This window comes from Oryx dammah, unplaced genomic scaffold, assembly GCF_014754425.2.
Source record: "Oryx dammah isolate SB20612 unplaced genomic scaffold, SCBI_Odam_1.1 HiC_scaffold_8, whole genome shotgun sequence".
Classification (NCBI taxonomy): Eukaryota; Metazoa; Chordata; class Mammalia; order Artiodactyla; family Bovidae; genus Oryx; species Oryx dammah.
Window position 1 is genome coordinate 41,207,541 of NW_024070192.1, and position 26,718 is coordinate 41,234,258.

The 26,718-nt window shown below is 56.7% G+C and overlaps 2 protein-coding genes across 5 annotated transcripts; one reads left to right on the forward strand and one right to left on the reverse strand.

Annotated features, from left to right (window-relative positions):
- Nucleotides 1-1,457: 1,457 nt before the first annotated feature.
- Nucleotides 1,458-9,700, forward strand: CORO6 (coronin 6). Of its 3 annotated transcripts, none has more exons than XM_040243857.1 (11): nt 1,458-1,659; nt 2,820-3,079; nt 4,530-4,652; nt 5,256-5,385; nt 5,483-5,664; nt 6,749-6,868; nt 7,310-7,414; nt 7,500-7,645; nt 8,050-8,107; nt 8,206-8,436; nt 8,526-9,700. In XM_040243857.1, exons 2-11 carry the CDS (start codon nt 2,882-2,884, stop codon nt 8,646-8,648), a joined length of 1,416 nt encoding a protein of 471 aa, XP_040099791.1. In that variant the 5' UTR covers nt 1,458-1,659; nt 2,820-2,881; the 3' UTR covers nt 8,649-9,700. The 3 variants fall into 3 exon arrangements, with proteins under 3 accessions (XP_040099791.1, XP_040099792.1, XP_040099793.1); XM_040243858.1 differs by having other exon boundaries at nt 1,535-1,629; XM_040243859.1 differs by lacking the exon at nt 6,749-6,868 and having other exon boundaries at nt 1,574-1,659.
- Nucleotides 9,701-9,702: 2 nt separating this feature from the next.
- Nucleotides 9,703-26,576, reverse strand: ANKRD13B (ankyrin repeat domain 13B). 2 transcript variants are annotated; one of them, XM_040243856.1, is made up of 15 exons: nt 26,406-26,576; nt 16,559-16,694; nt 16,300-16,424; nt 16,167-16,212; nt 15,430-15,573; nt 15,151-15,340; nt 15,008-15,074; nt 13,624-13,705; nt 12,823-12,887; nt 12,466-12,596; nt 12,215-12,372; nt 11,932-12,084; nt 11,635-11,798; nt 11,472-11,548; nt 9,703-11,067 (listed from the first exon to the last, which is right to left on the reverse strand). In XM_040243856.1, the coding sequence occupies exons 1-15, from the start codon at nt 26,517-26,519 to the stop codon at nt 10,830-10,832; spliced, it is 1,890 nt and encodes a 629-aa protein (XP_040099790.1). In that variant the 5' UTR covers nt 26,520-26,576; the 3' UTR covers nt 9,703-10,829. The 2 variants fall into 2 exon arrangements, with proteins under 2 accessions (XP_040099790.1, XP_040099788.1); XM_040243854.1 differs by having other exon boundaries at nt 13,624-13,789.
- Nucleotides 26,577-26,718: the final 142 nt, after the last annotated feature.

The following is a 26,718-nucleotide window of genomic DNA, read 5'->3' on the forward strand; positions in this document are numbered from 1 at the left end:
CCTGGTGGCTCAGATGGTAAAGCGTCTGTCTACAATGCGGGAGACCCGGGTTCAGTCCCTGGGTCGGGAAGATCTCCTGGAGAAGGAAATGGCAATCCACTCCAGTATTCTTGCTTGGAAAATCCCATGGATAGTGGAGCCAGGGAAGGCTATAGTCCATGGGGTCGCAAAGAGTCGGACACGACTGAGCGACTTCACTCACTCACTCCTGGAGAATGAGAAGTAATTGCTGGTCCCCTGTGCCCTCCAGGGCTTTATGATCTAAAGGAAGAAATCCAGGCAGCAGGTGAGACTGCTTAAAGAGCAGCTATAGGGACTAATTGTTTTCACTGGCTGCATTTTGATCAGATTTCTTTTTATCTCTTCCTTAATCTTGGTCTAACTCAGCTGGTAAAGAATCCACCTCCAATGCAGGAGACCCCAGTTTGATTCCCAGGTGGGGAAGATCTGCTGGAGAAGAAATAGGATACCCACTCCAATATTCTTGGGCTTCCCTTGTGGCTCAGCTGGTAAAAAATCTGCCTGCGCTGAGGGAGACCTGGGTTCCATCCCTGGGTTGGGAAGATCCCCTGGAGAAGGGTAAGGCTACCCACTCCAATATTCTGGCCTGGAGAATTCCATGGACTGTATAGTCCGTGGGGTCGCAGAGTCGGACACGACTAATCTTGGTCAATACTCAGATCCAAGGGTCTTGAAGGGAGTGGGAGGTGGGTAGGGGCTTCCCCGGAACACAGTAGAACACCAATACAAACAAGGCCCTCAAGACGAGGAGTCAGGTTTAGTGTCTAAAATCTGGCCAAAGACCTGGGCCAGCTGCTTTTTCTTGAACCTGGTGTTCACTTTTTTCTCCATTCCTACTCCCGGTTTTTAGGTTGCTTTCTGCCCTGTTCCGTGGAATCCTCCCTAAAGGGGTGAAATGTCTAGTAGAATGACTGTATTAATAACACAGCAACAATAACATTCACAGCCCCCTGTCAGGGACTCTCCCAGCTGCCCTGGGCCAACCTAGGCCCTCATCCAAGGGTCCCTAGAGCATCCTCCGGGCTCTCTCCTCGGTGGTATGTGGACGTGCAGTCCCACAGCCCCGGCCTGCCGGGACTGGCTAAATTGGGACTGTGATTGCAGCAGGAATGCAGCGCGAAGGCATCTGATCTCGCGCGGCCGCCGGCTCTAAGAGGAGCGCGCCCCCTCGTAGGCTCGCTCTCTCAGCGCCCAGCTCTAAGGTCTAGGAACCTGGGCCTCCCCAGCTCACCCGGTAGGCGCGGAGCCCGGAGGAGGATCACGCACAGCCCACGAGCACACACGCAAAATTACTCTGGACGCTTCTCTCAGGCCGACGGACGAGTCGCGCTGCCTGTTCAGCGCTCGACTTTCCCGCCGCTGGAGGGGCGGGGCCACAAGGGCCGCAAGGCCCCGCCCCCGCCGGAGGCCCCGCCTCCGCAGGTTGATGGCAGCGGCAGCTGGGACTGCAGCGGCGCCCAGCCCCGGGAGTCGCAGGCAGTGGCCGGAGCGCGCAGCCGAACGCCCGGGCCCCAGACGCCGCGGACACCCGGAGAGGCAGTTCCGGCGCCCTGACGCCTCCCTCGGCCTTCAGCGCACCGCCAAGCCCCTCCGCAGAGAAGTCGCAGCGTGAGCACCCCTCGGCCGGCCCAGGACCAGGTACTCCCCGCCCCCAACACTGCCGCCGCAGCCAGTGGAGCGGGCGGGGTGTCTGGAGGGGACAGAGGTCTGCGCTCCCTCCACCCGCCCCCGCCACCGCCGCCAAATTCGGTCCCGGGCGGGGCGGGCTTGGCGTCTATATTTGGCCGGACAGCGGCCCGCGCGCCCTCAGGGCTCAGACACCTCGTCTCGCAAGAACGCAGTGCTGGGGCCGGAGGAGGGTGCGGGGAGGCCGGAGGCCGGGCCTGAGGCCGGGGGCTGCAGAAGCGGCTTGAAGGGCACAAGGATGCCCGGTGCTGGGGAGGGGCTGGAGGCAGTGGCTGCGGCTTGGGAAGCGCTCGGTGTGGTGCCTGGGGAAGAGCTGAGTGCAAGCTCCTAGCGGGAGAAGAGGCACCTCACTCTCCCCATTCCACTTCTGAAAATCCGGCTCTGGCCTGGGGAGGGGTTCGAGGACCCCAGCCGCAAGAGTTTAGCAGGAGAGAGGACCCAGAGGAGAAGGGGGACTGAAGTATGGCGGGCAAAAGCCAGAATACCGTGGTGAGGGCCTCTTAAGAGAAGCCGATGCGAGAAGGGTGGGAGGAGGACATCTACCTTACGGCGCGGTCCTCCCACTCCCACCCCACCCCCGACAGCATGGGAGGAAACTGAGGACAACAGGGGTAGGAAGGACTCAGGTTAGCTGACAGGAGGAACTCCTCCTTGGCAAATTTTTAGAAAAAGGCAAACCCCATTCGCCTAACCTATGCCAGCGATGCTGAACTTAGAATCTTGGGGGGCTGCAGTCCTAGCCCCTCAAATGGCCTTAAGCCAGGAAGTCTCTGATTCTGGACAAGACGCCTCTGGGCGATGAAGAGATGCTCACCCAAGGCTGGCAGCCGGAGGGCAGCCTGGTGTTGAGGCTCCTCCCAAAACCGCTTGAAGGTCCAGGAAGCTTTCAGGCCCAGTTAGCTTCCACTGTTGGCCCCAGTCTAAGGGCCGGTCTCTAAGAAGTCAGGTCCCAAATCCAAGTCCCTCAAACTAAGCGAAGAACTCCCATATATTAATCACCTTGAAGAAAACGCCTTGCTTCTAGGACCAGACTCTATATTAATTTATACCTGACTCTTGGCAAGATAATCTTTCTCACTTGCCACTCCCCCAACTCTTCCTCCCTCCCACAGCTACAGGACTAAGGACCAAAAGCATTTCTGGGCACTGAGATCCTCCATCTCTGCCCCCAGCTATGAGCCGGCGCGTGGTTCGGCAGAGCAAGTTCCGCCACGTGTTTGGACAGGCGGCAAAGGCTGACCAGGCCTACGAGGACATCCGTGTGTCCAAGGTCACATGGGACAGCTCCTTCTGTGCCGTCAACCCCAAATTCCTGGCCATTATTGTGGAGGCTGGGGGTGGAGGTGCCTTCATCGTCCTGCCTCTGGCCAAGGTGAGGGATGAGGGGAAGGAAGCAGGTGGAGGACACCGACTGTGACTCCTGGGGACTCCGGACAGCAGCCTGTGTTCTCACCTAGCTCCATTCCTAATTTGGCAGGGCAGTCTAGGCGGACTGACTGCTCCCTATCCCCCAATCACTCAGGGACCGACTGGGAGGCTCCCTCACTGCTCCCAGAACAGCAGCATCACATTGGTCCCCACCCACACACAGCCCATCCCTTCTCCATGCAGCACCCTGTACCCAGCAGGGACCTGGAGGGGGTGATGGATAGTTGGGAAGCAGTGGAGTCAGAACCTGGCTGGATTCTGTTTCTATTCTCCTGATGCCACCCCACTTCATGTTTCTGGCCTCTGGATCTTTGTACCCAGCCCAGGGTGACTACTGGATTAAATCACACCCCAGAGCAGCACAGTGAGGACAGGGTCAGGCTCTATCCAGAATCCTTGGCTGCCTCCCCCTTTCTGGTTCTTGCAGCGAGGTAGAAGGAGAGCAAAAGGCAGAGGGACACGACATATCAGGCCAGAGCCCCCGATACTCCAGGGATGGGGGCCAGGCAATGACCATCACCTTTACTGAGCAGCCTCAAGGCCCTCAGCTATCCCTACCCATAGGCTGCCCACTCCAAGGCATGACCTTGACCTGGATTCTGGCCTCTACACCTTGTTAGGAGAGGCCCCACAGGTGGCAAGGTCAGGATGAGGCCTGACAATAGCCAGTGATTCACTCCAAGACAATGCAGACGCCATCCAAGGACACCATCCCCAGGGCTCGAATTTCAGTGGGAGCCACCCTCTCCCCCAGTACAACCGCCATTCCAGTGCCACACAGCCACCCCTCTTCCCTGCTGCCTGGTCTGGGTCGATGCCAGCCCCTGCAAAGGCCTCAGAGCCCCCACAAACATACCATAAAGATTAAAAATAGATGGGCCTCAGCTCAGGTTGGGAGATAGCAAGCACGAGGAGTGCCTGCTGCTTGTGGTTCCAAGGTAAAGCCAGTGACTAGGGAGAGATCTGCCCAGTGTGGCTAGGAAGGAGCTATGCAGCCCTGCACTGCATATAACCTTACCTTGACCTAGTCCAGCAGGGGTTTCCCAGAGATATTTCAGGTGCAGGGGACAGGCCCAAGAACAGCGTCCTCCAAGGAGGTGTTCTTGGAAGAGCACTGGACTGAGAAGTCAAGTCTTGGCTCTACCAGTATCTTGCTGTGTGTTCTTGGTTAAGTTATCTTACCTCTCTGCCTCTGATTCCTTGATTAAATGACTTAGACTCTGCCTTCAGGGAAGTAGAGGAAGTAGGCTGTCTGGGTTTAGAGGAGCAGAGAGGGGGTGAGTTCTACAAAGAGACAACAGATAACAGACAGTTGAGATGTAAACAGGTCCACTCCCCACCCCCTAAAAACACACAGGAGAATAGCCCCATATCTCCTTCTCTGACCCCTGCAGACAGGGCGAGTGGATAAGAACTACCCACTGGTCACTGGGCACACTGCCCCTGTGCTGGACATTGACTGGTGCCCACACAATGACAACGTCATCGCCAGTGCCTCAGATGACACCACCATCATGGTAGGCACCGGGTGGATGCTCCTGGGCTGTGGGGCAGGGGAAGCAGGGAGGGCGGCCTCACCTGTGCTGTGTAAGGTGGTAAGGGAGGTGCTGAGTGCCAGGACCTGCCCTGCCCAGCTCCCAGGCTATTTTCAGCTACATGCCCACCCCCTCCCAGGATGCACTGCTTAGGACTAATTATAGCCGTGGCCACCTTGGAGCGTGAAGAGCAGGGGGACAGTGTTCTGAAGTCTCCCTGCTCAGGGGAGTAGGGAGGTCTCTAGAGAGCTGACAGCGCCCCCTCCTGGCTCCCAGCCGTTTCAGCCCCAGGCGGGCCCCATCTCATATTGTCCTGCATCTGATCCTCACCCGGCTAGAGAGCCGGTGGAGTTGCGGTGGACGTGGGGGATTAGGGGAAGAAGTGAAATCTCTCAGTCGTGTCCTGTTCTTTGCGACCCCATGAACTGTAGCCTGTAACCCCATGAACAGGCTCCTCTGTCCATGGGATTTTCCAGGCAAGAATACTGGAGTGGGTTGCCATTTCTGTCTCCAGGAAGTAGGGGAGGAGCAGTGATGAAGCTGGCTCCTCATCCCACCTACCCTACGCCTTTTCCTTCCACCCAGGTGTGGCAGATTCCAGACTATACCCCTGTGCGCAACATCACAGAGCCCATCATCACACTGGAGGGCCACTCCAAACGTGTGGGCATCCTCTCCTGGCACCCCACTGCCCGGAATGTCCTGCTCAGTGCAGGTCTGGGGGGCTAGGGAGGGGTCCCTACCATAGCTCGGGGGTCGGGGGGAGTGGCAAAGGCAGGGCGCAGGTGATGATGTCTGGCCATTCTGGGCAGGTGGTGACAATGTGATCATCATCTGGAACGTGGGCACCGGGGAGGTGCTCCTGAGTCTAGACGACATGCACCCAGACGTCATCCACAGTGTGTGCTGGAACACCAACGGGAGCCTGCTAGCCACCACCTGCAAGGACAAGACCCTGCGAATCATCGACCCACGCAAGGGCCAGGTGGTGGCGGTGAGTGCCTGGCCTGGCCACTCCCCAGCCCCTACATCAGGGGGCAGCTGTCAGGCCTCTGTACCCGCCCTCCCCTGAGCCCTGCTTCCAGCGCTCACCTTTTCCACCTCGATCCCAGACCCCAGTCCTCCCTTTAGCCCCCTGCCCTAAGTAAGCCCCTAGCTCCGCTGGTCTCTGCCCGGCTCCTGTTTCCTCCCCTTCCCTGCATCTCAGCAGCCCAGATTCGTGACTGAGGAGGGGAGAAGCTGCAAACTCTATCCTCCCACCAGACCTTGCATGAACCTGAGCCCCCGGACCCCTCTCCTCCCAGCCGGCACGCCTTCTTCCCGGGTCTGGACCCAACCCTGGCTCGCGGGCAGGCCCCTTTCCAACCTAGCTGACCAGCCGGGTGGAGGGTTGGGGGCCATCCCCGAGCATTGTCTGTCCCAGCTGGGTGGCCTGCAAGGGCAGCGGCACCTGCCTCACCAGCCTCAATCTAACCCGGGGCGCGGGCTGCGCGGGACACTGCCCGTCGGCGCGTCCAGCGCGGCGGGGCCAGGCAGAGCCACGCGCTCTCTAACCCACTAACCCCGCGAGCAGGAGCGAGCCCGGCCTCACGAGGGCGCCCGCCCGCTGCGGGCCGTCTTCACCACAGACGGGAAGCTGCTCAGCACCGGCTTCAGCAGGATGAGTGAGCGGCAACTCGCGCTCTGGGACCCGGTAGGCCAGGCCGCACGCGCTCGCTCCTTCGCTGGGTCAGCTGGGAGCGCCCTCCCCGGCCGTGGCCCGCGTCCAAGAGAGCCGAAGCAGAGCGGGGAGCTCCGGTCTGGGAAGAGCCTGGCCGCGCTCCCGGGGAAGCCCACAGACATCTCCCCTGCGCTGAGGGCGTTTAAGGGCTCAGCATCTGCAGAGAGACGCGAGCGCCCCGCGCTCTCCAGGCCTGGGGCCACCCAGGGGGACCCCAGGAAACTGAATATTTAGGGCCCCTTTTGTCTCCGCCCCCGCCCTCACACCCAGGTCAGCAAGTTGGTTGCCCGGCCCTCCAGGCTCCCCAGGGCAGGCAGCTGGGTGACGCCTCTCCCTGTCTCCACCCCCCCCTCCCCAGGAGAGGTTTGCGGCCCACGAGGGAATGAGGCCCATGCGGGCTGTCTTCACGCGCCAGGGTCATATCTTCACCACGGGCTTCACCCGCATGAGCCAGCGAGAGCTGGGCCTGTGGGACCCGGTAACGCAGCTGGACGCTTGGGGTGTGTGCCCCGGGGACTGGCATCACGGGGGAGGGGCCAGGCGCCCCCCACCCGCAGGGCATGCCCACCTGGACAGGGCTGGAGGCTGCTGCCCCCTTGGCAGCGCCTGCCAACCCCACACCCACCCCTCTGCCCAGTTTTGCTGCGTCGCCTGAAGGAGCCCATGCTGGCGCCCCTACCTGGTGATGCCGAGTCCCTGGGGGTGGTTTGCGGTGACTGCATGCGGCGGCACAGGGGTCTAGGTGCTGGGGACCAGGAGTGGTGTCCAGAGGTTGGGTCTGCAGTTTCGTTCACCAGAGCTGCCTTGGGAGTGCGAGGGCGTCAGGGAGGGCAGGCAGTGTCCAGGAGCTTTGGGGCATCCGGAAGCGGCACCGAGGGCAGGCTGGGGCTGGCTGTTCACGCCTCCTGTGCTTGGGCAGAACAACTTCGAGGAGCCAGTGGCGCTGCAGGAGATGGACACAAGCAACGGGGTCCTACTGCCTTTCTATGATGCCGACTCCAGCATCGTCTACCTGTGCGGCAAGGTGGTGGTGGCCGGGAGGGGAGAAGGGGCCAGACGGAGATGAGGGGGGCCTGCCCGATACGGCTCTGAACCGACTGGCTTTGCAGGGCGACAGCAGCATTCGGTACTTTGAGATCACTGAGGAACCGCCCTTCGTGCACTACCTGAACACCTTCAGCAGCAAGGAGCCGCAGAGGGGCATGGGCTTCATGCCCAAGCGGGGACTCGATGTCAGCAAGTGCGAGATCGCACGGTCAGCAGCTTTGCCCTTCCTGCTCACCTGCCTCTGTCCCTACGTCCCATCTGGGAAGAAGCGGGGGCTTCCCCAGGCGTGTAATCTTTGGAAAGGAGTGGCCTGGGTTGGGAGGTTGGGGTCAAACAGACTCGTTTCCAGTGCCAGCCACAACGCTGCACGCTTGACATTCTCTGAGCTTCAGTTTCTTAACCTGTTAAGGATGATAAACACCTTCTCAGAGGCGTTTTACCAGTTGGATGTGTTTAAAGTGCAGTGCATCGTAGGCGCCCAGCAAGTGCTGGCTTCTAACCCCTTCAGTTCAGTCGCTCAGTCGTGTCCGACTCTTTGCGATCCCCCTTGGTCCCCAGCAAAAGTGAAGGGAGTGGGACCCTGAGCGGTTGCTGATCACCGCTCCCTTTTAGGTTCTACAAGTTGCACGAAAGAAAGTGTGAACCTATCGTCATGACTGTGCCCCGCAAGGTGAGTTGATCTCGAGAGGGTTGGGCAGAGCTCTGAGGCGGAAGGGAGCGGAGCAGGCCGGACGCTGCGCTTGTTCTCCTGTCTCCCTACCCCCGCAGTCAGACCTGTTCCAGGACGACCTTTACCCAGATACGCCGGGCCCCGAGCCGGCCCTAGAAGCAGACGAATGGCTATCAGGTCAGGACGCCGACCCCGTGCTCATCTCGTTGAGGGACGGTTACGTGCCTCCCAAGCACCGCGAGCTCCGGGTCACCAAGCCCAACATCCTGGACGTGCGCCCGCCCTCCGGCCCTCGTCGCAGCCAGTCAGCCAGCAATACCCCCTTGTCGGTAAGGCCCCGCCCGGCTCCACCGAGGCCCAATCTGCAGCCCCCTACGGCCCCGCGCCCAACACCTGTCCGGTCCTCTGCGCCCCGCAGCAACACACCCTGGAGACGCTGCTGGAGGAGATCAAGGCCCTGCGCGAGCAGGTGCAGGCTCAGGAGCAGCGCATCACGTCTTTGGAGAACATGCTGTGTGAGCTGGTGGACGGCACGGACTAGCGCAGCGCCACCGGGGAGGTCCAAGCCAGGAGGCACAGCGGGGCGGAGAGCCAGCACACCCGCAGGCCCCAGCTTCAGCTCCGCACTCCGCCCCCTAGGCCTGGGCGGGGACTGGGGAGGGAACTCCGCCCTTCGCAGGAGTTCTGGACAATTGCAGAGACTCCTGTCCGTCTGGCGCCGCCTGGCTGCGTACCTTATCCCGGATTTAGGCAGGAGCTGGCCTTGGAAGGGCCTCAGCAATGGTGCTGCACCGCAGGCAGTGTCCCCTTTGTTCCTTGCCCAGGGCAGAGAAAGTGCTTAGTGTTAGCGCAATGCTTGGAGATGGTGGGGAGCTTGAGATTGACCTCAAAGCGGTAGCGATTCGACGGGTCTCCCCAGACTGGGGAAAATTACAACACTTCTCCCTCTAATCAGCTCACTTGACCCCACCACCCTGAGTGGTCAACTGAACGGGCATCACCCCAGTTCTACAGACAGACACAAACGTTGGCTGTAGAGCCGGTCCCCCGGGCTACACCCAGTAGTCCATGGCAGAGGGCTCCCTTCCTTCTCCCCACCTGCGGGGGAGAGGGCAGGTTCCGCGTGGCACTTTCTCAGAAGAACCAACCAGAAAACTGGCATAAGGAAGCAGGTTCCACCTCCACTAACACACACGCACGCACGCGCACACACACACACACCCCTCCCAGCCCTCTGCTGTACACACACCCCTCCCAGCCCTCTGCTGTACACACACCCCTCCCAGCCCTCTGCTGTACACACACACACCTCCCAGCACTCTGCTGTGGCCTTGACTCTAGGAGGAAAACAAGATGTTCTGAATGAAACATTTACCAAGTGCTCAGTCTCTGCCTCCTGCATGGGTGGGGATGCGAGACCCCCAGCCTCTATAAATGCCACCGCCAGAATCCTGGAGGCCCTGACAGATGAAACCCTCGGCTCAGGACCCACCAGACACCCTCTTACTTCAGAGCCCTCCCCCCTCTGAGGTTCAGAAGGAACCCTCAGCCCGCGGGTGGGCAGTCTTCCCCAGTAAAGGCAGGTAGGAAAAACCTCGGGTTTGAAGCCTCTTTTATTTGTGCCTCAGAATCAGTCTGGTGCCCCTGGCATCAGGGAAGGGGGTGAGAGGAACAGCTTCTCTTTGTTCTTTTTCTTCCATCCCTTTTGTGTCCCTTCTGAGCCTCACTGGCTGAGCCAGGAAGGCCAGTCCGAGAGAACCCAGACAAAGGTGTGCGGTGGGCCCCTGCCCCCGGCGGGATCTGTGCTTCTCTGGGTGGGTGGGGTGGGGCAGGGGGGAGCCGGGGGTTAGCACCATTGGATGAAGGGTTTTAGAGTCAGCCCCTGGGTGGGGCAAGTGGGATGCACAACCACAGAGGGCTAGCAGCAGCTGGTGGGAAAGGGTGGGTAGTGGTGCCACAGCCCTGGGCAACCCCTGCCTTGTGTTCGCGCCGCACCCACTATGCCCCTCATTCGCCAAGACACCATGAGGGAGCCAGGCCTTGCCCAGACCTAGCCTCCTCCCTGATCACAAAAACGTGCCTTGGGGATAGGGACTCCAACCTCTGGCCGCCCCCAAGAGAAGCTGGGACCACCCTGAGACCCGGGAGGGGTGTGGGGGCTGGGGGAGCCTGGCACCCCGCTAAGTGCACTTGACGCTGAAATGCGGGGGTGGGGGAGGGGCTGGGCCCTGGACGTGCTGGTTTGTGTCTGGGACAAAGCGGCAACACAGCACGTGGGGAGCTCAGCTGCACCCCCTCCCCAGGGGGGAAGAGCGGAGATGCAAAGGCTTCACGGGCAGTGTCCTGGAGTGGGGTCAGTGAGCAGAAAGGAGGACCGGCCAGAAGGAGCAGAGGACGGGGACCCTGCTTCTCTCAGGACCGTCTCCCCCTCAGGACCGCCTGGTTCCACCCGTGGACCAGTCCGAGCCCAGGGGAGAAGGGGGGGGGGTCAGGATACAGCAAAGCAAGGGAACCGGGCCGTGCCAGCTGCCTCCAGGGCCCTGGCCCGGAAAGGTACTCCGCAGCCGGGCCGAACCCCTCCCCATCGGTTGATGGGTGCGCCGCTGCGCCGGCGAGGCGACTCCTCCGGTCTCCAGACGCGTCTCGGCGAGCGCGCGCGCGGGGCGGTCCTCGCTCCGGGGCGGGTTCCGCGGGGCGTGGCCTGGGTGCCCGGCAGAGGGCGCTACTGCTCGGTCAGGGAGAGCCGCAGGATGCGCTCCAGCTCCTCCTCCTCCTGGCGCGCGCGCCGCCGCCGCTCCTCCTGCTCCTGCGCAGACAGCTCCATGGCCAGCCGCAGCTGCTCGTCGTAGCTCCGGAACACGTGGCCGCCCGGGCCTGGGCGCGGGCTGGGCCGAGGGCTGGGGACCGACGCCAGGGCTGCGCGAGGTACGGGCTGGCGCTGCGGCGTGGGCGGAGCGCTCCTGCGGGACAAGAGACGTCTAGGGCCCATCTGCCCAGAAGCGCGGCGGGAGGCAGCGTGGAGGCCCTCAGACACCGCGGGCCTCGCCACCCTCCAGTGGGGTTAAAGCGTCTCGAGTCACCTCCCTGGCTCCCTCCCACCCGGTGGGAGTGGATCCCAGCCCCACCTCTCTGGTGAGGATCTGTGAAAGCTCTCAGGCCGCCTTTGGGTTGGGAAAGGACGCCCCTTGACACCAGCAGGGTCCCCAATGAGGGGACCGTGGTTTCTCTGGGCCCTGGGGGGCTGCCCCGCTGGCAGTGGCCGGACGCGCTGTGGACAGGGTCCCGGTCGTGTTCTCTATGTGTGTGGAGGCGGGGGTGGGGGCATAGACGCTTCAAAACCCTCTCAGGACGGGCGGGCACCGACCTGTCCTGCCGGCGGCCTTCGTAGGACATGGGGTGAGTGCCCGGTTTGCTGTTGGTGAGCGCCTCCCAGATGGTGACCTGCGGGGCGCGGTGTGAGCCCGTTAGCTGTGGTGGCGGCGCCGTGGTCCCGGTGGGGACCCTCCGCGCGGCCTCCGGGGGCGCACCTGGTCGTACTCACTGCCCGCCTCAAGCAGGCTCTGCTGGATGGCGAACTGCAGCAGGTCGTCGTCGTCGTCGCGGGTGGCGGCCTCGCGCTGGCCGCCCAGCACGCTGTAGCCGCGCGGGGCCTCGAACAACGCGGGGGAGATCTCGCAGCCGCGGCACGAGGCTGGGGGCGCCAGGCCGGGGAGGCGGGGAGGGGGTCAGAGTGGACCAGGCCGCCCCCTCCCGCCCGCTCCCCGGGGAAGCGCTCGGTGGGGGCTGGGGGAGTGGGGGTAGTGAGGGCTGGCTCGGGGTCTCACTGGTGGAACTGGAGCTGCTGACGCTGGAGGAGTCGCTGCCTGGGGAAGGGGTCTCGCTGCTAGGGCTGCCTCTCACCAAGGGCACCGGCTCGTCACAGCCATTGAGGTTCCCGAAGGTGATGCGGGCGTTGAGGATGTGGAAAATCGGAATTTCTGAGGATGAGCAAACCCATCAGGCGCCACCCCCACCCACCCCCTCCCACCATGGGTACCCCCTCTTAACCTCCTAAGAAGCCCCACTCTCCCCAGAGCAGTTCAAGAGAAACAAGAGTAGAGGCCTCACCAATCTTGACGGGGAATCCCGGAGGCAGGCGCAGGGTAATGAAATCCCGGAGCTTGGCGAAAAGTGCGTTGCTGACGGCCATGAGGTCAATGATGGGGGCCACCTGCTCACACAGGGACAGGGGATGCTCCTCACACAGCCACAGCTTGGCCTTGAACCTGCCCCCCCCCCGCAGATACCAAAGGGTGAGGGCCATTGGAGAAGCCAGGACCCCTCCCCAAGCCCTCCCCAGCCCCAGCAGGGGCCCTCACTTCTGTGTTTTGGTGGTCAGTTCCATGGGGCGACCCATGTCGCGGTTTCCAAGCTCAAAGTTGGGGTTGAAGTACTCTTCTGCAGTGATGGCAGTGGGGTTGGCTTGGCTCAGGGTCTGAGTGATCAGGGTCTGTACCACACAGGGAGGAGCTCATGAGCCCTTCTCAGTTCCGGAGGCCAGGCCAGCCACCTGGTATTACAAGCCCCAAATCTGTCTCATTTCCCCCCAACTCCCCACCACTGTGGAGCCGACAGGGCCTTGGGCATTGTGGAAAGAAAGCAAGTCCACACAGGATGCCTCCTCCTGATCCCCATCCACGTCCTTCTACACAGGGGTACCCCTGGCACACACTCACCCCGTTTTGGGGGCCCCCATGCTGCTCAGCAATTCCCAGGAAGGACTGCAGAGGTGTCTTACAACCTAAGAGAAACACGGCGTCTCAGAGGACACTGCAGCCCCTCAGAAGGGACAGCACCCAAGACCCAGGGAGGAGGCTGGTCCCTGGTGGGGAGGGAGGATGGCTCACCCACACCACACACCCAGGCAAGGGGGCAGGGGCAGCTAGAATAAAAGTAGGCCTGGGGCTCAGGAGAGACTTCCCCAAATGTCACTCTCCAGGCTGTGACACTGGACAAAAAATACCTGTCTTTGGGGAGCAGTTTGGGGGTATGCATGTGTGTGTTTTCCTTCGGGGGCTTCCGTAGTAACTTCATTCTGTTCTCTTGTGAGGTGGGAATTCCATTTTCCCACTTTAAACAGACTAACTGGTGCCCAGAGAGTCAGGTGTAATATCAGCGGGCACAGAGAATCAGCAGCAGGGCCCATGTCTTCCTGCCTCCGGTGTGTCCTACTAGACTGGAATGGCTGATAGCATATGTGACATCCCCCCACCCACAAATCCAGTGCAGATATTAGTAATCAGTTACAGCATCCCTTCCCATTGAGCCCAAATGTTGCCTTAGAATCTTATCAGCACTCTAGGCAGCCACTACCAATCACTAGGATTTGGCATTTTAATTGAAGCCTACTTGCCTGAGTAAGCTATCCGGATTCTTGCTAGTGTGTCAGAGGAAATACTGATTAGAGGGGCTCATGTGGGAGCTGGTTCCTCCCCACACCCCTCTTCCCCATCCCCCACCCACCTCTGCCTGATTACCTTTGACCTTGCCCTTGTGCTGTTCTGAAAGATGCTCTGTCCGTGTCCGGGTGATGAGCTCCACATTGGATGCCCCGTATACCTGGGGACAGATGAGGAAAGGACTCGCTGACAGCTTTGGTACCTCTGTCCCTGCCCCTGCCCCCAAGGGCATCACAAACATTTCCTTTAAGGAATGATCAGGGGAGGGAGGTACCATTTGTTCCAGTCTCCAGGACTTTGGGCAAGTAATTATATGAAGTTATTCATTCATTTTCCTATTCATTCAACAGACATTTTGTGAGGACCATTTCTAGGCCAGGCACTGAGGCAGGCATCAGGGATACAGTGATGAACAAGCATGGCCAGACATGATCCCTGTCCTCTTGAGGCTCACTGTCTTTTTGAAAAGACAAGAAGACAGTGGATGGTAATAACCCAGTGTGTGACATGTCCTCTAGATGGAGAAGCACAGGTCTGGGAATAAAAAGCAGAGACCATAACCTAGCCTGTGAACCAGGGCAGGCCTCCAGGAGGAAACAGCAACAACATAGAACCCTGCACTGGTTAGCCTCTTCACATGTGACCCCACGTGGGTGATGTGAGGGTCCCATTAGTGTCTGCGGGAGACCTCCCTCAACAGTCTGCTCAGGCGTGAAGGCCTGGCTTTGGAGTCAGCCAGCAGATCTGGGCGACCTTGTGCCGGTTACTTAATCATTTTAAGCTTCTGCTTCCTCTTCATAAAATGGGCCAATACCCTACTTCATAGAGTTGTTGTGAAGATTAAATGGGAAACCATAGAAAGGTTGATTAAAAATCAATCTTTCGTAAACCATCTGTAAAATGGGAATAATAAAAGCACCTACCTTAAAGGGTTGTTGTGAGGATTAAATGAGTGTGAGATATACATACATATGTACATAGACGTGTGTACATGTGTACAGTTGACACACATACATACATGCACATACATTTAAAATGTCAAAACAGAGTATTGCACGTGAATGTAATGTTTTTGTTTTACTTGCTACATCATGTCCGACTCTTTTGCAACTCCAAGGACTGTAGCCCACCAGGCTTCTCTATGGGATTTCCCAATCAAGAATACCGGAGTGGGTTGCCATTTCCTTCTCCAGGGGATCTTCCCAACCCAAGGATCAAACCTGCATCCCCTGTATTGGCAGGCAGATTCTTTACCCTGAGCTGCCAGGGAAGCCTGAATGTAGTATTAGGTGGACCAGTAAACACCATCTCTTCTCATCAGTTGCCTGTTAGTCTCAGGCTCTTCCCTCTAGACTGTATTGTCTCTGTACCTCCAAGGCTTAGAAACTGGTCAGGAAACCCCTGCCCTGCTCACTGTAGGCAAGAGTGTGGTGGGTCTGGCACCTGGGAACTGTGCCCTCACCTTGGCTTCATACCCATTCACCATCTCGGTCTTCTCACTGCGCCAGCCCAGGATGCCTGTCTTGTTCCTGGGGAAGCAGAGTGGTCTAGGTGAGGGTGCACCCACCAGGCTGGCTCCAGGCTTCCCAAGGCACGCCCACTTACCTCTCAAAGGAGATGTTCCTGGTGTCTAGTTGCGTAGTGACGACAGGTGCAGTGAGCCGGCTCAGCACCTGCTCCTCCGTGGGCTGCGCAGCAGCCAGCAGCAGCTCACGGTCCTGCCCGGCCAGAGCCAGGGTCTCCGTGTACACCACGCGGCGGTCGTGGTCAATCTCCATAACCACGGCACTCGCGTCTGCCAGCCCCAGGAGAGCTCAGGGAGTCAGGGCTCACGTGGGGGTGTCCCCAGCCTCCCCACCCAGCCCTGCCTCCCACCTGCCTGACCTTGGCCCCTGAAGATGAAGCTGCGGTTCCCTCGCTGCCACGTCATGTGGTCAAAGCCCAGGAGTGTGGTGTCTACCCGAAGGTTCTGTCCACTCTTCCACACTTTGTAGGTGTCACTGGGGCAGATCTTGGACACCAAGGGCACTGAGTGGATGAGAAGGTCAGAGGTGGCTTCAGTTTGCCTGGCGCACCAAACCTCAGAACATGGGGGTCAGGGGTGTGTCTGGGAATGGGTAAGGGAACTGGTGGGAGAGCAACTTCTCCCCCAACCAGCCCCCCGCAACAAATGCAGACCACAGTCACTCAGATAGGAGCAACCTAAAGTCGGAGACAGGCATGAGTCAGCCACCACTAAGTCCCTAGTATTCACCATTTAATTCATTCAATCTTGCATCCAATCTTCTAACAAGTATTTATTAAACACCTCCTCTGTGCCAGGCACTGGGGATACAACATTGAACAAGACAGGACCCCTGCCATCTTGGAGCTTACCTTCTAGCAAGGGATGACAGGTAACAAACAGACAAATGAGCCAGTCATTACAAAGTGAAGGAATTAATAACGGAATTGAGGCAGTGTGGAAAGGCCTCAGGAAGAGATAGTGTTGAGCTGAGAACTAAAAGGTGGGAGGGAGCCATGGGAGCGCAATGGGAAGAAGGCTCCAGGCAGGGGAGCAGCAAGTGCAGGAGCCCTAGGGTGGGAGACGACCCCGAGAGGCCCCTGGCAAGCCCTCTTACCCCAGCTAGTGAACTCCCATTTCATCTCCACGTAGAAGTCCTGGGCCTGGAGGATGAACAAGAGAGTGGCTAAGCCTGCACTGGAGACAGGGTTCGAGGGCCACAGTGGGGAGGCGAAGAAGCTGGCCCTCACCTTGCGCAGCTTCTCCAGGAGCACGGGGATGCCTGCCAGCCTCTTCACCACCCGCTGGTAGTCCCGGTACCGCAGCACCAGCTGCACCAGCTCCAGGTCCCGGGTACTCACAGCTTCCTGAAGCACTGGGGGTGGAGGTGGGGGGGTGGGCAACGTCACAGGGCAGGACCCTGCCTAGGGCTCCCTGCAGCCAACCAGAGGTGACGATATGGTGCCGGGAGACCCAGGCTGTGGGGTGGAAGCGAGCAGGGGTGCCCACCTGTCCAGCCGCTGCGATTCTCCCTGCCCACATCTGCGCCGTGCGCCAGGAGCACGCGGGCACACTCGAGGTGCCCCAGGGTGGTGGCCAAGTGCAGGGGAGTCCGCCCCCGGGGATCCAGCTGCTCAATGTCCACCTGGAGGAGGTGAAGCGGTTGCCCTGGTCACGTCATGAGGCAGCCCATCTAAGCCTGCCTCAGGATTCCATTAATGATGGGATCAAGGCAGTGTGGAAAGGCCTCCGGAAGATACAGCGATGAGCTGTCTGTCTCTAGGCAGGCAGCCATCACCTAGTTGTCCTGCCTTGTCTGTCTCAGAAAGCAATGGGAGAGACAGGCACAATGAGCTGGGGTCAAGTGGAAAGGGGCTTGCAGGAACTTCCTTTCCAGTTCACCTAGGTGCCCTGACTGGGTTCACTCTTCCAAGGCCCAGTGGTTTGCCTGTGACGAGTAAGCTTGGGGCTGAAGGGTGATCTAGAGAGGCTACTGGCCAGGGAGAGCACCTGAGACCTGTCCTAGGTGTCCAAGACCACACCTTCAGGAAGGGCCACCAGTTTAGATCATTGACATTATCACTGAGAGGTTTTAGCACAGCTGCAATGATACATTAACAGGAATAAAAGAATATGTTCCTGGTACACCTTCAAGCCCATGTCCTGTGCCTATGGGACACTAACATTTTTAAAAATAATTCCTGTTGTTTTGTGAATAGCAGTTATATTGCATGAGATTTTTGTTGGGTGATAAAAACATATGTTTGTTAAATATAAACATTTAGATATACTTCAGGAGACTAGGACTTCTGTTTAAATATGTGAACTGATCACATGCATGTAACTATTCTTCTCTGCCCCAAAACTTGATTAAAATGCCAGGGAAAGGCTTCTATGCCGACATGAATAAATAAGTGAAATTACCATCCCACCCAGAACAGAGAAAACTATTGCTTGAAATAATTGTTTTCAGACATTAGGCAACAATTAGTCCAGGACTGTGATCCCCCAAGTAAGACAAACAAGGTGGGACCTATGATTGCCTAAGTCTCTACTTGGAGGAATATTCCAAACAGCCATTCAGAGAGGAGAATCCCCAGCAGAGCATGGTAGTCCACTGAGGAGCTGAGAGATAGCAGCAGGGAGGCTGCGGTAGTTAAAACTTGCAGGGCAGAGTTCCAGGAAAAAGTAAGCTATGTTTTGTTTTGTTTTGTTTTTTAAAGAGCTCCAGAAATCTGCATGTGGTTCTTTTGAGTCTTTGCTAAATATTAAACTTCACATTTTTAGAGTGAAACTGAACAAAACCAGGCAGAAAAGAAACAACAGACTCAAGGAAAAAAATTCTCAGAGTTCAGCCATAGCAGGGAAGCATTCAAGCTCCAGCCTGCTAGAGTAGAGAACCCTTGTTGATTACCCAGGGTATTCAACAGAGAGGTATTCCAAAGAAGGATTATACCTTAGAAGTTGTTCAGATACCAGGCTGTGTCCAACTCTTTGCAACCCCAGCCTGTCCTTAAAGACCCACCCAGGCCTAATTTTAATAAAGATAAAAAATAAACTCAAAAGGATCAAATTGCTTTGCCAGTAACTTAAATTAGGCTGCCAGAACAAAGCCTAACACTGCTTTAAATGAAGACAGCAAAATCCCGATGCTTAACATCACAACATTTACAATGTCCAACATCCAGTTAAAAATTACTAGATATGCACAGAAGTAGGAAAATATGACCCATAATCAGGAGAAAAATCATTTAATAGAAACATTCTGACATAATAAAGATGAATGGCTCAATGTGCTCAAAACTTTAAAGAAAAACAACATTCACAAAGGAAAAATTGGGAGATAAAATGTTCTGAAATGAAATTTTCACTGGGTAGAGTTAATAGCAGATTAGACACTTCAGAATGAAAATAAAATAAGTGAATTTAAAGATACAGCTACAGAACTATACAAACTGAAGAACAGAGGAGAAAAGAGGCACTTAAAAAACATTCAAACAGCCTCAGCAATTTGTCAGACACTATAAGGCATTCTAACATATGTATAATTGGAATCCCACAGGATCAGAAAGGAAGTGGAGGAATAAGACAAATTTAAAGAAATAGCCAAAACATTTCCAAATTCCATTTAAAAAACAACAAAATAACCTACTGTAGTGAGTTGAATACTGGTGCCATCCCCCCACCAAAAAAACACCCCCAAAATATATCTACATACTAACTGCTAGAACCTATGAATGTGACCTTATTTTGAAAAAGGGTCTTTCCAGATACAGTTAAGGATCTCAAAATGAGATCAGCCTGAATTATCCAGTAAGGCCCTAAATCCAGTTTTATGTGTCTCTGTAAGATGCAGAGAGACGTTCCATGTGAGAGGAGGCAGAGACTAAAGTGGCGCAACCACAAGCCGAGGAACGCTGAGAGTCACGGGCAACTGGAAGACACAAGGAAGGATTCTCCCCTAGAGCCTTTGGAGGGAGCGGTGCGGGTGTCTTGCTTGAGTTTGACTTCCAACCTCCAAAATGATGAGAGAATAAATTTATTATTTTAACCCACCCTGTCTGGTAATTTGTTGCAGAAATTAATACAGTGACAAATCCACAGAACCAAGGAACTCAATGAATCCCAAGGAAGATAAATACCCAAAAGCCTACACCAAGGCCCATCATAATCAAATGCTGGAAACTAGTGATAAAAAGAAAATCTTAAAAGCATTTTGAGAAATGAGACACACTATGTATGGAAGGACGAATACAGGAAATTCTACATTTTTAAAAAATCAGAAACCATGCAAGCTAGAAGACAATAGAATGAAATCTTTAAAGTGCTGGGGGGGGGTGGGGAGGGGATGGGAATTGTCAACCTCAAATTCAATATCTTGTGAAAAATATACTTCAAAAATAAGAAATAAAGATTTTTGTGGACAAATAAGAACTAAGAGAATTTGTCACCAGAAGGCATGTAAGAAATGTTAAATGAAATTATTCAAGTAGAAGGAAAATGATACCACATAGAAACTTAGATCTACACAAAGGAATGAAGATTGCCTCAGAAGGTAAATGTGGGACTTCCCTGGTTGTTCAGTAGTTAAGAATCTGCCTGACAATGCAGGGGTCTCCGGTCCGATTCCTGATTGGGGAACTAAGATCCCACAGCCCTCGAGGCAGCTACCCTGCAATGAAAGATCCTGCGTGATACAGCAAAAATCCCACCTGCCACAACTAAGACATGACACAGCCAAATAAATGTGTTTTTTTTTTTAATAATGCCAACAAAATATTTTAAACCCACAAGAAAGTGGCCGGAGCATTACAACTGACTTAGGGGAAGAAAGGGTACTAGAACCCAGCCATTCACAGAGGGAAACCCCAGTCAAGCTAGAGACCCCCACTTAGCACCCTTGAAAGGTGAAGAGCATGCAGGCAGTGGGAACAGCAGAGGTGGGAGAAAGGCTCAGAATTGAATACTGGGGGGCCTGGTTAAACTTTAGAACCCCTGGTTCCCTCTCCAATTTTGTAAAGCTGGGAGATGCCCCCCGCCCCCGCTTCTCTCCATGGGATGCCAGGGGGTTTATCCTCTGTAGAAATTGTGCCTGAGAGACTTCCCTGGTGGTCCAGTGGCTAAGACTCTGCACTCCCAGTACAGGAGGCCTGGGTTTGATCCCCGGTGAGGGATCTATTAATCAATGATCGAAGATCCAGTGGGCCACAACTAAAGACGCGATGCAGCCAAATAAATAAATAAAAATAAATGTTAAATAAATTGAGCCTGATGTATACTGAACTTGGTCTGAGGATGAGGTCATGAGACTGAAAACTGATGAACAGTGTAAGTCCAGTCCCCACTCTGCCTGAAGTCCTCATCACTGGCAGCCAGGCTGCCTGCTGCACTGTCCCATCCCGCCCCTAGCAGGAAAGTGGAGGAATCTTTCTTGGAGAAACCAGAGGCACCAAAGACCTCTGGGTCCGGACATTTGGGGATCCTAACAATAAGCAGGCCGGTCATCTTAGAGCAGCACCCATGTATTAATAAGCTCCACATCTCCATCCTTAATTATGCCCCATCCTTAATTACGCCCCGGACACGGCCGGTCAGGAAAGCTGCCCTACATGAACGAAAGATACCAAAACATGCAGATAGGTGCTAAAAACACAGAGGAAACAACTGTCGATGCAGGAAACAGGAAACTGGAGGCAGTGACAGTCATTTACACCCTCAGAAAAATACAAAAAGGAAACTGAATCCATGAAACAGAACGGGACTTTCTGACCTGTGCTGCTTTCCCTTGCTTTCTCCACTCCAGCTGTCCCTGGACAGCTTCCCCTGTCCCAGTTCCACCATCACAGTAGACAGCACCTCAGGTCACTCCCTTTCCAGGAAGACTTTTTCTCTCTTTTTCTCTCACCTTCCATATCTAATCCACCAGTAAAATTTGACCTTATAGGCTCTACCTTCAAAACAGATCCAGAGTCATTTTAGCTGTTCCCACCTTCAGGCTACCCTCCTGGTCATAGCCACCCTGTCTGTCACCTAATTCCTCCCACTCGTCTCTTGGTTCCTTAGGTCTGTTCTCTCTAGGGCCCATCACAGGTACCTGTAAAATATTATTCCTCAGGTCCCGATGCCTTTTAGCTCAGAACCTCTCCGTGGCTTCCCATGCGGTTGAGGATAGAATCCTGAATGTCTCTTTGAACTCACATGCTCTCCCATCTCTCCAAGCTCTACTCTGGCATGTTGGCCTTCCCTGGAACCATCTTCTTCTGGGTCCTGGTAGCCACAAAGCTTCCTCCCTCACTTCATTAAGGCTACCGCTCAGATGTCACCTCCTTGGAAAGGCTGTCCCTGACAAGCCAGCTCAAGTGACAGTTGCTATTTGTCTGTCTGTTGTCCCTTCTGCTCCAGCTCTCTTTCAGCATTAAACTGCCTGCTTATTTCTTCACTGTCTTCCTCTCCTAGACTGTATGTAAGCCCCATAAAGGAACTGTCTGTTTTGTTCGGTGCTATATCCCCAACTCTGGACAGTGTCTGGCACATAATGGGTGCTTCATAAATATTTATTAAACAAATGGCTAGATGACTATTTTTAAGGGACATGGGGAAGGAGGGCAAGGCAGTAAAGAGTAAAATTGATTAGCTAGTAAATAGCTGTAGAAGTATGTTGTTTATAATATGAGGCAAATAACTGAACCACCTAAAGAGTTCAAAGTGGTTGCCTCTGGGGGTGAGATGCAGAGGTAGGGGAGGTAGGGAACTCCTTTGTCAAAAATAAATCATTTTAAGTGATTTATATAATTTGTATAACCTTCCGTTGGCATTTGTCTTTAAATATACAAGGAGCCTCAAAATTAAAAAAAAAAAAAAAACTGTGCCCAGCCCCTGTGCCCTCTGAGCTGTAGCTTGGAGTCCACCAGCCCCCAGAGAGGAGGGCAAAGTGTTATTTACTCTCTGCCTCTTACAGGTTGAGCTGGGCCCCTCAGGGTCCAACCTGGGTGGAATCCTGAGTCCTGGGATAGGAGCGAGGCAGCATCCACAGACCCCGAGTGGGGTGGGTCACCGGGATGTCAGGAGGAGGGCTTCCCACGGGCCGCAGCTGAGCCATCATCCTCCCACCGGCCCTGCCCCAGATGCTGCTGCTGCTGCTGCTAACAAGGCCCCAGGGAGCCAGCAGGACCAGCCCCAGGGCTCCAGGTGCCGCCCGCCTCCCCCTCCATCAGGTGCTTTGGCTCCAGGCTGCAGAGGCCGGTACAGGCCAGGAAGGGGTGCCCGCCCTACCCCCGCTCCTCCGGAGCTCTCCTGGCAGCACTCCCCAGGGTCCCCACGGCCCCAGTGTTTTCCACAGCCACCGTGAGCCCTGTGTACCCTCAGCCAGGCTCCAAAGACGATCCCCTGCACCCATTCAAAGCTGGGCCCTCAGTGGAAGCGGCACCTTGCCGAGGGCCCAGGTGGGAGAATTCATTAATTTCCTCGTCAAAGGCCTGCTGCTGTTTAATTGCTGGAATGAAAAGGTTTCCGGTGAAACCCAACCCCTAGCCCTTAGAGGATAGAAGCTCTGCACCCCAGCCAGCCTCAGCTGGAGGCCCAAGCAGGGACTTTGGAGCTTAGGAGCTGGGGCTCCCTGGGCATAGAGTCTCCCTGTTTCCATCCAGGCCCCCGTCTGCATACACACACACACACACGTGCTCCTGCACCCACAGGCACAGTGCATGTGCACTCAAGTGTACAAGGGCATGTGTCCAGCTGCCCTACAGCCTGCAGGCTTCTACTCATGTGTAACACACAGATGCCAGCACATTTGCACGTGCACACTCCTTGAACCCACGTGCACACTCCTTGAACCCACGTGCACTCGCAGAGTATTTTTCAAAGTTGTTTAGCATTAGCAAGTCTTTTTGTTAGGTGAAATCTTATAAGAACACTATACAGTAAATGCAGGTGCTGGAGGAGTAGATGGGCTCCTTTCCCTGCTCCACCCCCACCCCAGGGAGGACAGCTCAAGTCAGGTGTGGCCACCACCGCTTCTGTGCTTTCCCACCAGGTGGGCCTGAGCTCTCTCAAGGGGGAGCGAGGCAGGGTGCTTCCCCGTGGACAGTGGAGCTGGGCCCGTGGGGGTGGCACCTGCTGAGTCCCCCTCCATTCTGCCCCACGCAGCCCCTCCCCCTCATCCCAGACACATTGATTTTTGGTTTCAAGGGTTTGTGGCTCCCTCTCCCGAGCTTCCCAGCTCATCAGCTGTGGTGACAGCCTATACCGGGGACTGCCTACTTTGCCAGGAGATGCAATCACAGGTGCTCCTGGTCACAACAGGTACCTTGGGTGGGACAGCCTCTGTCTGAGCATCCAGGGGCCCCACAATCCCAATCTCACCAGGGTGTCCGGTCAGAGAGATGACCTGGGGAAATCAGGAAGGAGGACTATGGTGGAGGCAGCCACCAGAAGAAAGAAAATGTTCCCCTAGGACCACCATCCAGTCCCCTCCAGAGTGGTTGCTGCCCAAGAAGAACCTTGCTCTCCTTGGCCCTCCCACAGGGAGCTATTCCCGTCTAACCTCCACCACCTACCCCCAGGGAAGCCCAGGGACTCGTAGCTCCAGAACCAAGGCCATGCCCAGATATCTGGACCTCAGGCCTCATGCCAGTTAAGGGAGAACTGGCACATCCATTACCCTACAACCTCCTGCCCCTCCCAACCTAGCAGAGCAGGTGCATGGCAGAAAGCAGGGCACCCAGCAACCGTTGTATTGCTGGGCATCGGCTAGGGGCGATCATGGACACCTCCCTTCAAAAAAACCACTGCTTAGCACCTCCCTCTCCCCACCACACCCTGCCGCCAGCCCCTGTGAACTTGCTCAGAAGGCTGCCATGCCATCCCCCTCCTCCTTGGCCAGCACTGCCAAGCCTGCCCACGGGAGGGCCTCTGCGGGGCTTTCTTGGAGTGAAGAGGAGACCGCTATGCCAAATGAAGACCAGGGAAACCCAGCTGCTGTGTGTTTGAGGAAAGCCTGGCTGTTTTCTGTGACAGTGGGTGCCAAGAGGACCAGAGATCAGGGACCCCCAGATGAGATGCCTGGGGTTGACAGGGTTTCATTAGGATGTTAGGTGGCCGCCCCCAGACCCCTCAGCTGCAGGAAATGCCTGGGGAGGGGGCATCCTCCTAGGGAGTCTGAGGCCTGGAGAACTAAGCAATGCACATCTGGATGCAAGGATTCCGTCCAGGTCAGTCCTGGAGTCGAAACTCCGCCGGGGGGCTCTCCCACCCAGACTGACTAGCATTCCCTTCTTGGCACCCTGGTACAAAGGAGAGGACTGATCTGGCTCCTTTGTGGTTGAAGAAAGGTTTATCCTCAACCAGTGCCCTGTATCCCCTCAGGGCTGGGATCAGGGCAGGCAGTGTACATTTCAGGAAGACACAAATTCACCAGGGTAGGGGGATGAGTGGGTGGGGTTGGGGTACACCTGGTTCCTGCAGCAGCCTGAGGGGACCACACTCAGTGGTCCAAAGGAGCCCTACCTGCAGCAGGCTCTGGTGCCCCTCTCCAACCCCACCCCAGCAAGAGGACTGCTGACCCAAGGACTATCAATCAAAAAGGCCTGGGTGAAATGGCCTTTTCTTCTAGGGCATTCTGCCTCTCTCCAGTCTCTGCAACGAAAAGAGCACCCTCCTCTTGGGCAAGGGAGCACGATCCAGGTGTTCTGGACATTCAGCCACTAGCCTTCTGCCTAACAGTTCTTCCGCCAATCATCAACCATCCCACTGGGAAGTTCCTCTCAGGTCATACTTAAATCCTTCCAGCTGTAACCTCCCTCAGGGATGTGTCTTCTTTCCTCAGGGGAGGAAAGCAGAGACAAGCCAGAAGAGGCTGAACTGATTTAGCACCCTGCACATCACACTGCTTCCCTGTTCACACTTGCATCAGCACAACGGGGTCTTTGGGAGGGCGTGGGCTGTGCCTGGTTTGTTCATCTTTGTCCCCAGGAGCTACCACTCTGACCTCGCTTCCTTTACCAGTCCGAGGAGCAACCTGAAGCATCCTTGTGGAAGTGGAGGTAGAATGGAAGTGGACACCCCAACCAGAGGTGAAGGCTCAGGTCACCCCACCATTTTCTGTGCTTGCCATGTACAGCTGGCTATGGTGCGGCTCTGAGGGCCTGGTGGTGGACTTGAAGACAGGCTCCGACACTCACCTCGCTTGCCTGGTGATGTCCTGCTCTCCACCTCACTCTTCCCTTGGGAAGCAGACAGCTCCTCAAACTGAACTTCCTGTGACTCAGGAAGTGGCCCTCAAAAGGCATATTCCCCAAGGGGCAGTGCCTGAGGAAACCACTCCCAGTCCATGGCCCCAGGATCACAGATCCAGGCCAAGTCTGCAGGCCTCAATGGAGATACACCAGGGCCAGCTGGGCCCAGCTCTGGCTCCTGCCTCCCCACCCTGGAGGGCAAGTCGTTTCTGCCAGGAGAGCCTGCCTGTGACCTGGGCCCAAGGGCAGAGTTGGGAATTACCTGTGACCTGTGCTTGCCTGCCTCTGTCCTGAAGAATGGCGAGGAGACTCCATCCCTGATAATATCGAGGCGAGGAGACTCCATCCCTGATAATATCTTCTTGGAGGCCACCGCCCAGCCAAGGCTGGCTGACCCACCCATTCTCAATGCTAGAGAACCAGGGAGCCGCTGTGGGTACAAAACCTCAAATCCTGTCGGGGGCCAGTGGGGCCCCGGCTTCCTCAGCACCTAGAAGCCAGGCCCAGCATCAGAGGGCAGGAGAGCGCCTTTCAGCACCTGGACAAGGTCCTCCAGGGCTTCACCCCAGAGGCTCTCTCTCTTCACTCCCCATTCCTGAGCAGGCGCTGGGGTCGGCGGGGTTCAGGGGTTCAGCCCAGAGTGAGCAAACAGATAAGCGCTCGTGGAGAGGGTAGAGGGCACTGGGTGGGGCAGGCACGCCTAGGAGTGTCCCGGCCTAGTCTCCGATCCTTGACCTGTGACCCCCTGCCTACGCAGGCCACCTCCGCACACTCACTGCCGGGCTGAGTGGAGCGGACTCTCCCACCGCGTGGAGCTCTGACGGAGCCGGCAGCCCCTCCCCGCAGCCCTCATTGCCCCGGCGGAGGAGGGGCAGGGCGTCCCCTACCCCAATCAGGGAGGGTTCGGAGCACGTGTGGACCGCCCGGCCGGGCCGGAGGGGAGCGAGTGGGGGCCGCTCCCATCATCCTCTCCAGGTCAACAGCACAAAAGCAGCGCCGGCGAACAAAGAAGCGCTGCAAACTCGCCAGGGGGGCGGGACAGCCCGCGCCGCGCCCCCTCCCCAAGCCGGGCGGGCTTGCCGGGCCGTGGGGTCCTCGCGGCGCCCCGACGGCGCTCTTACCTGGCCGGCGCGGACCTCTTTCTCCAGCTCGCGGTGGCGATTGTGCCACACGAGGTAGTGTAGTGGGTACTTGCCCTCGGGCCCCTTCCTGGCGGAGGCGTTGGCGGGGATCATCGCCCGCTCCTCATACCGGGGCCGCGGCGCCCGGCCCGGAAGGAGGGACGGCGCCAGAGCCGGGGCCCGGGGCCGCGGGGCGGGGGGCCGGCGCTGCCTGCTCGCAGGGGTGCGGCTCGGGTATGTGCGAGCGGCGCCGGCGGGCGGGGGTGGCGCGGCTTTTTTTTTTTTTTTTTTTTTTTTTTTTTTTTTTTTTTTT

Bases quoted from the DNA above. Each gene is read 5' to 3' on its own strand.
- CORO6 (XM_040243857.1), top strand. From the start codon at position 2,882: ATGAGCCGGCGCGTGGTTCGGCAGAGCAAGTTCCGCCACGTGTTTGGA. The intron at 5,386-5,482 runs GTCTGGGGGGCT...CATTCTGGGCAG, and splicing joins GAATGTCCTGCTCAGTGCAG to GTGGTGACAATGTGATCATC. The intron at 7,646-8,049 runs GTCAGCAGCTTT...GCTCCCTTTTAG, and splicing joins AGCAAGTGCGAGATCGCACG to GTTCTACAAGTTGCACGAAA.
- ANKRD13B (XM_040243854.1), bottom strand. From the start codon at position 26,519: ATGATCCCCGCCAACGCCTCCGCCAGGAAGGGGCCCGAGGGCAAGTAC. The intron at 15,574-16,166 runs GTAAGAGGGCTT...TCATCCACTCAG, and splicing joins ATGGGAGTTCACTAGCTGGG to TGCCCTTGGTGTCCAAGATC. The intron at 12,373-12,465 runs GTGAGGGCCCCT...GGGGGGGGGCAG, and splicing joins CTGACCACCAAAACACAGAA to GTTCAAGGCCAAGCTGTGGC.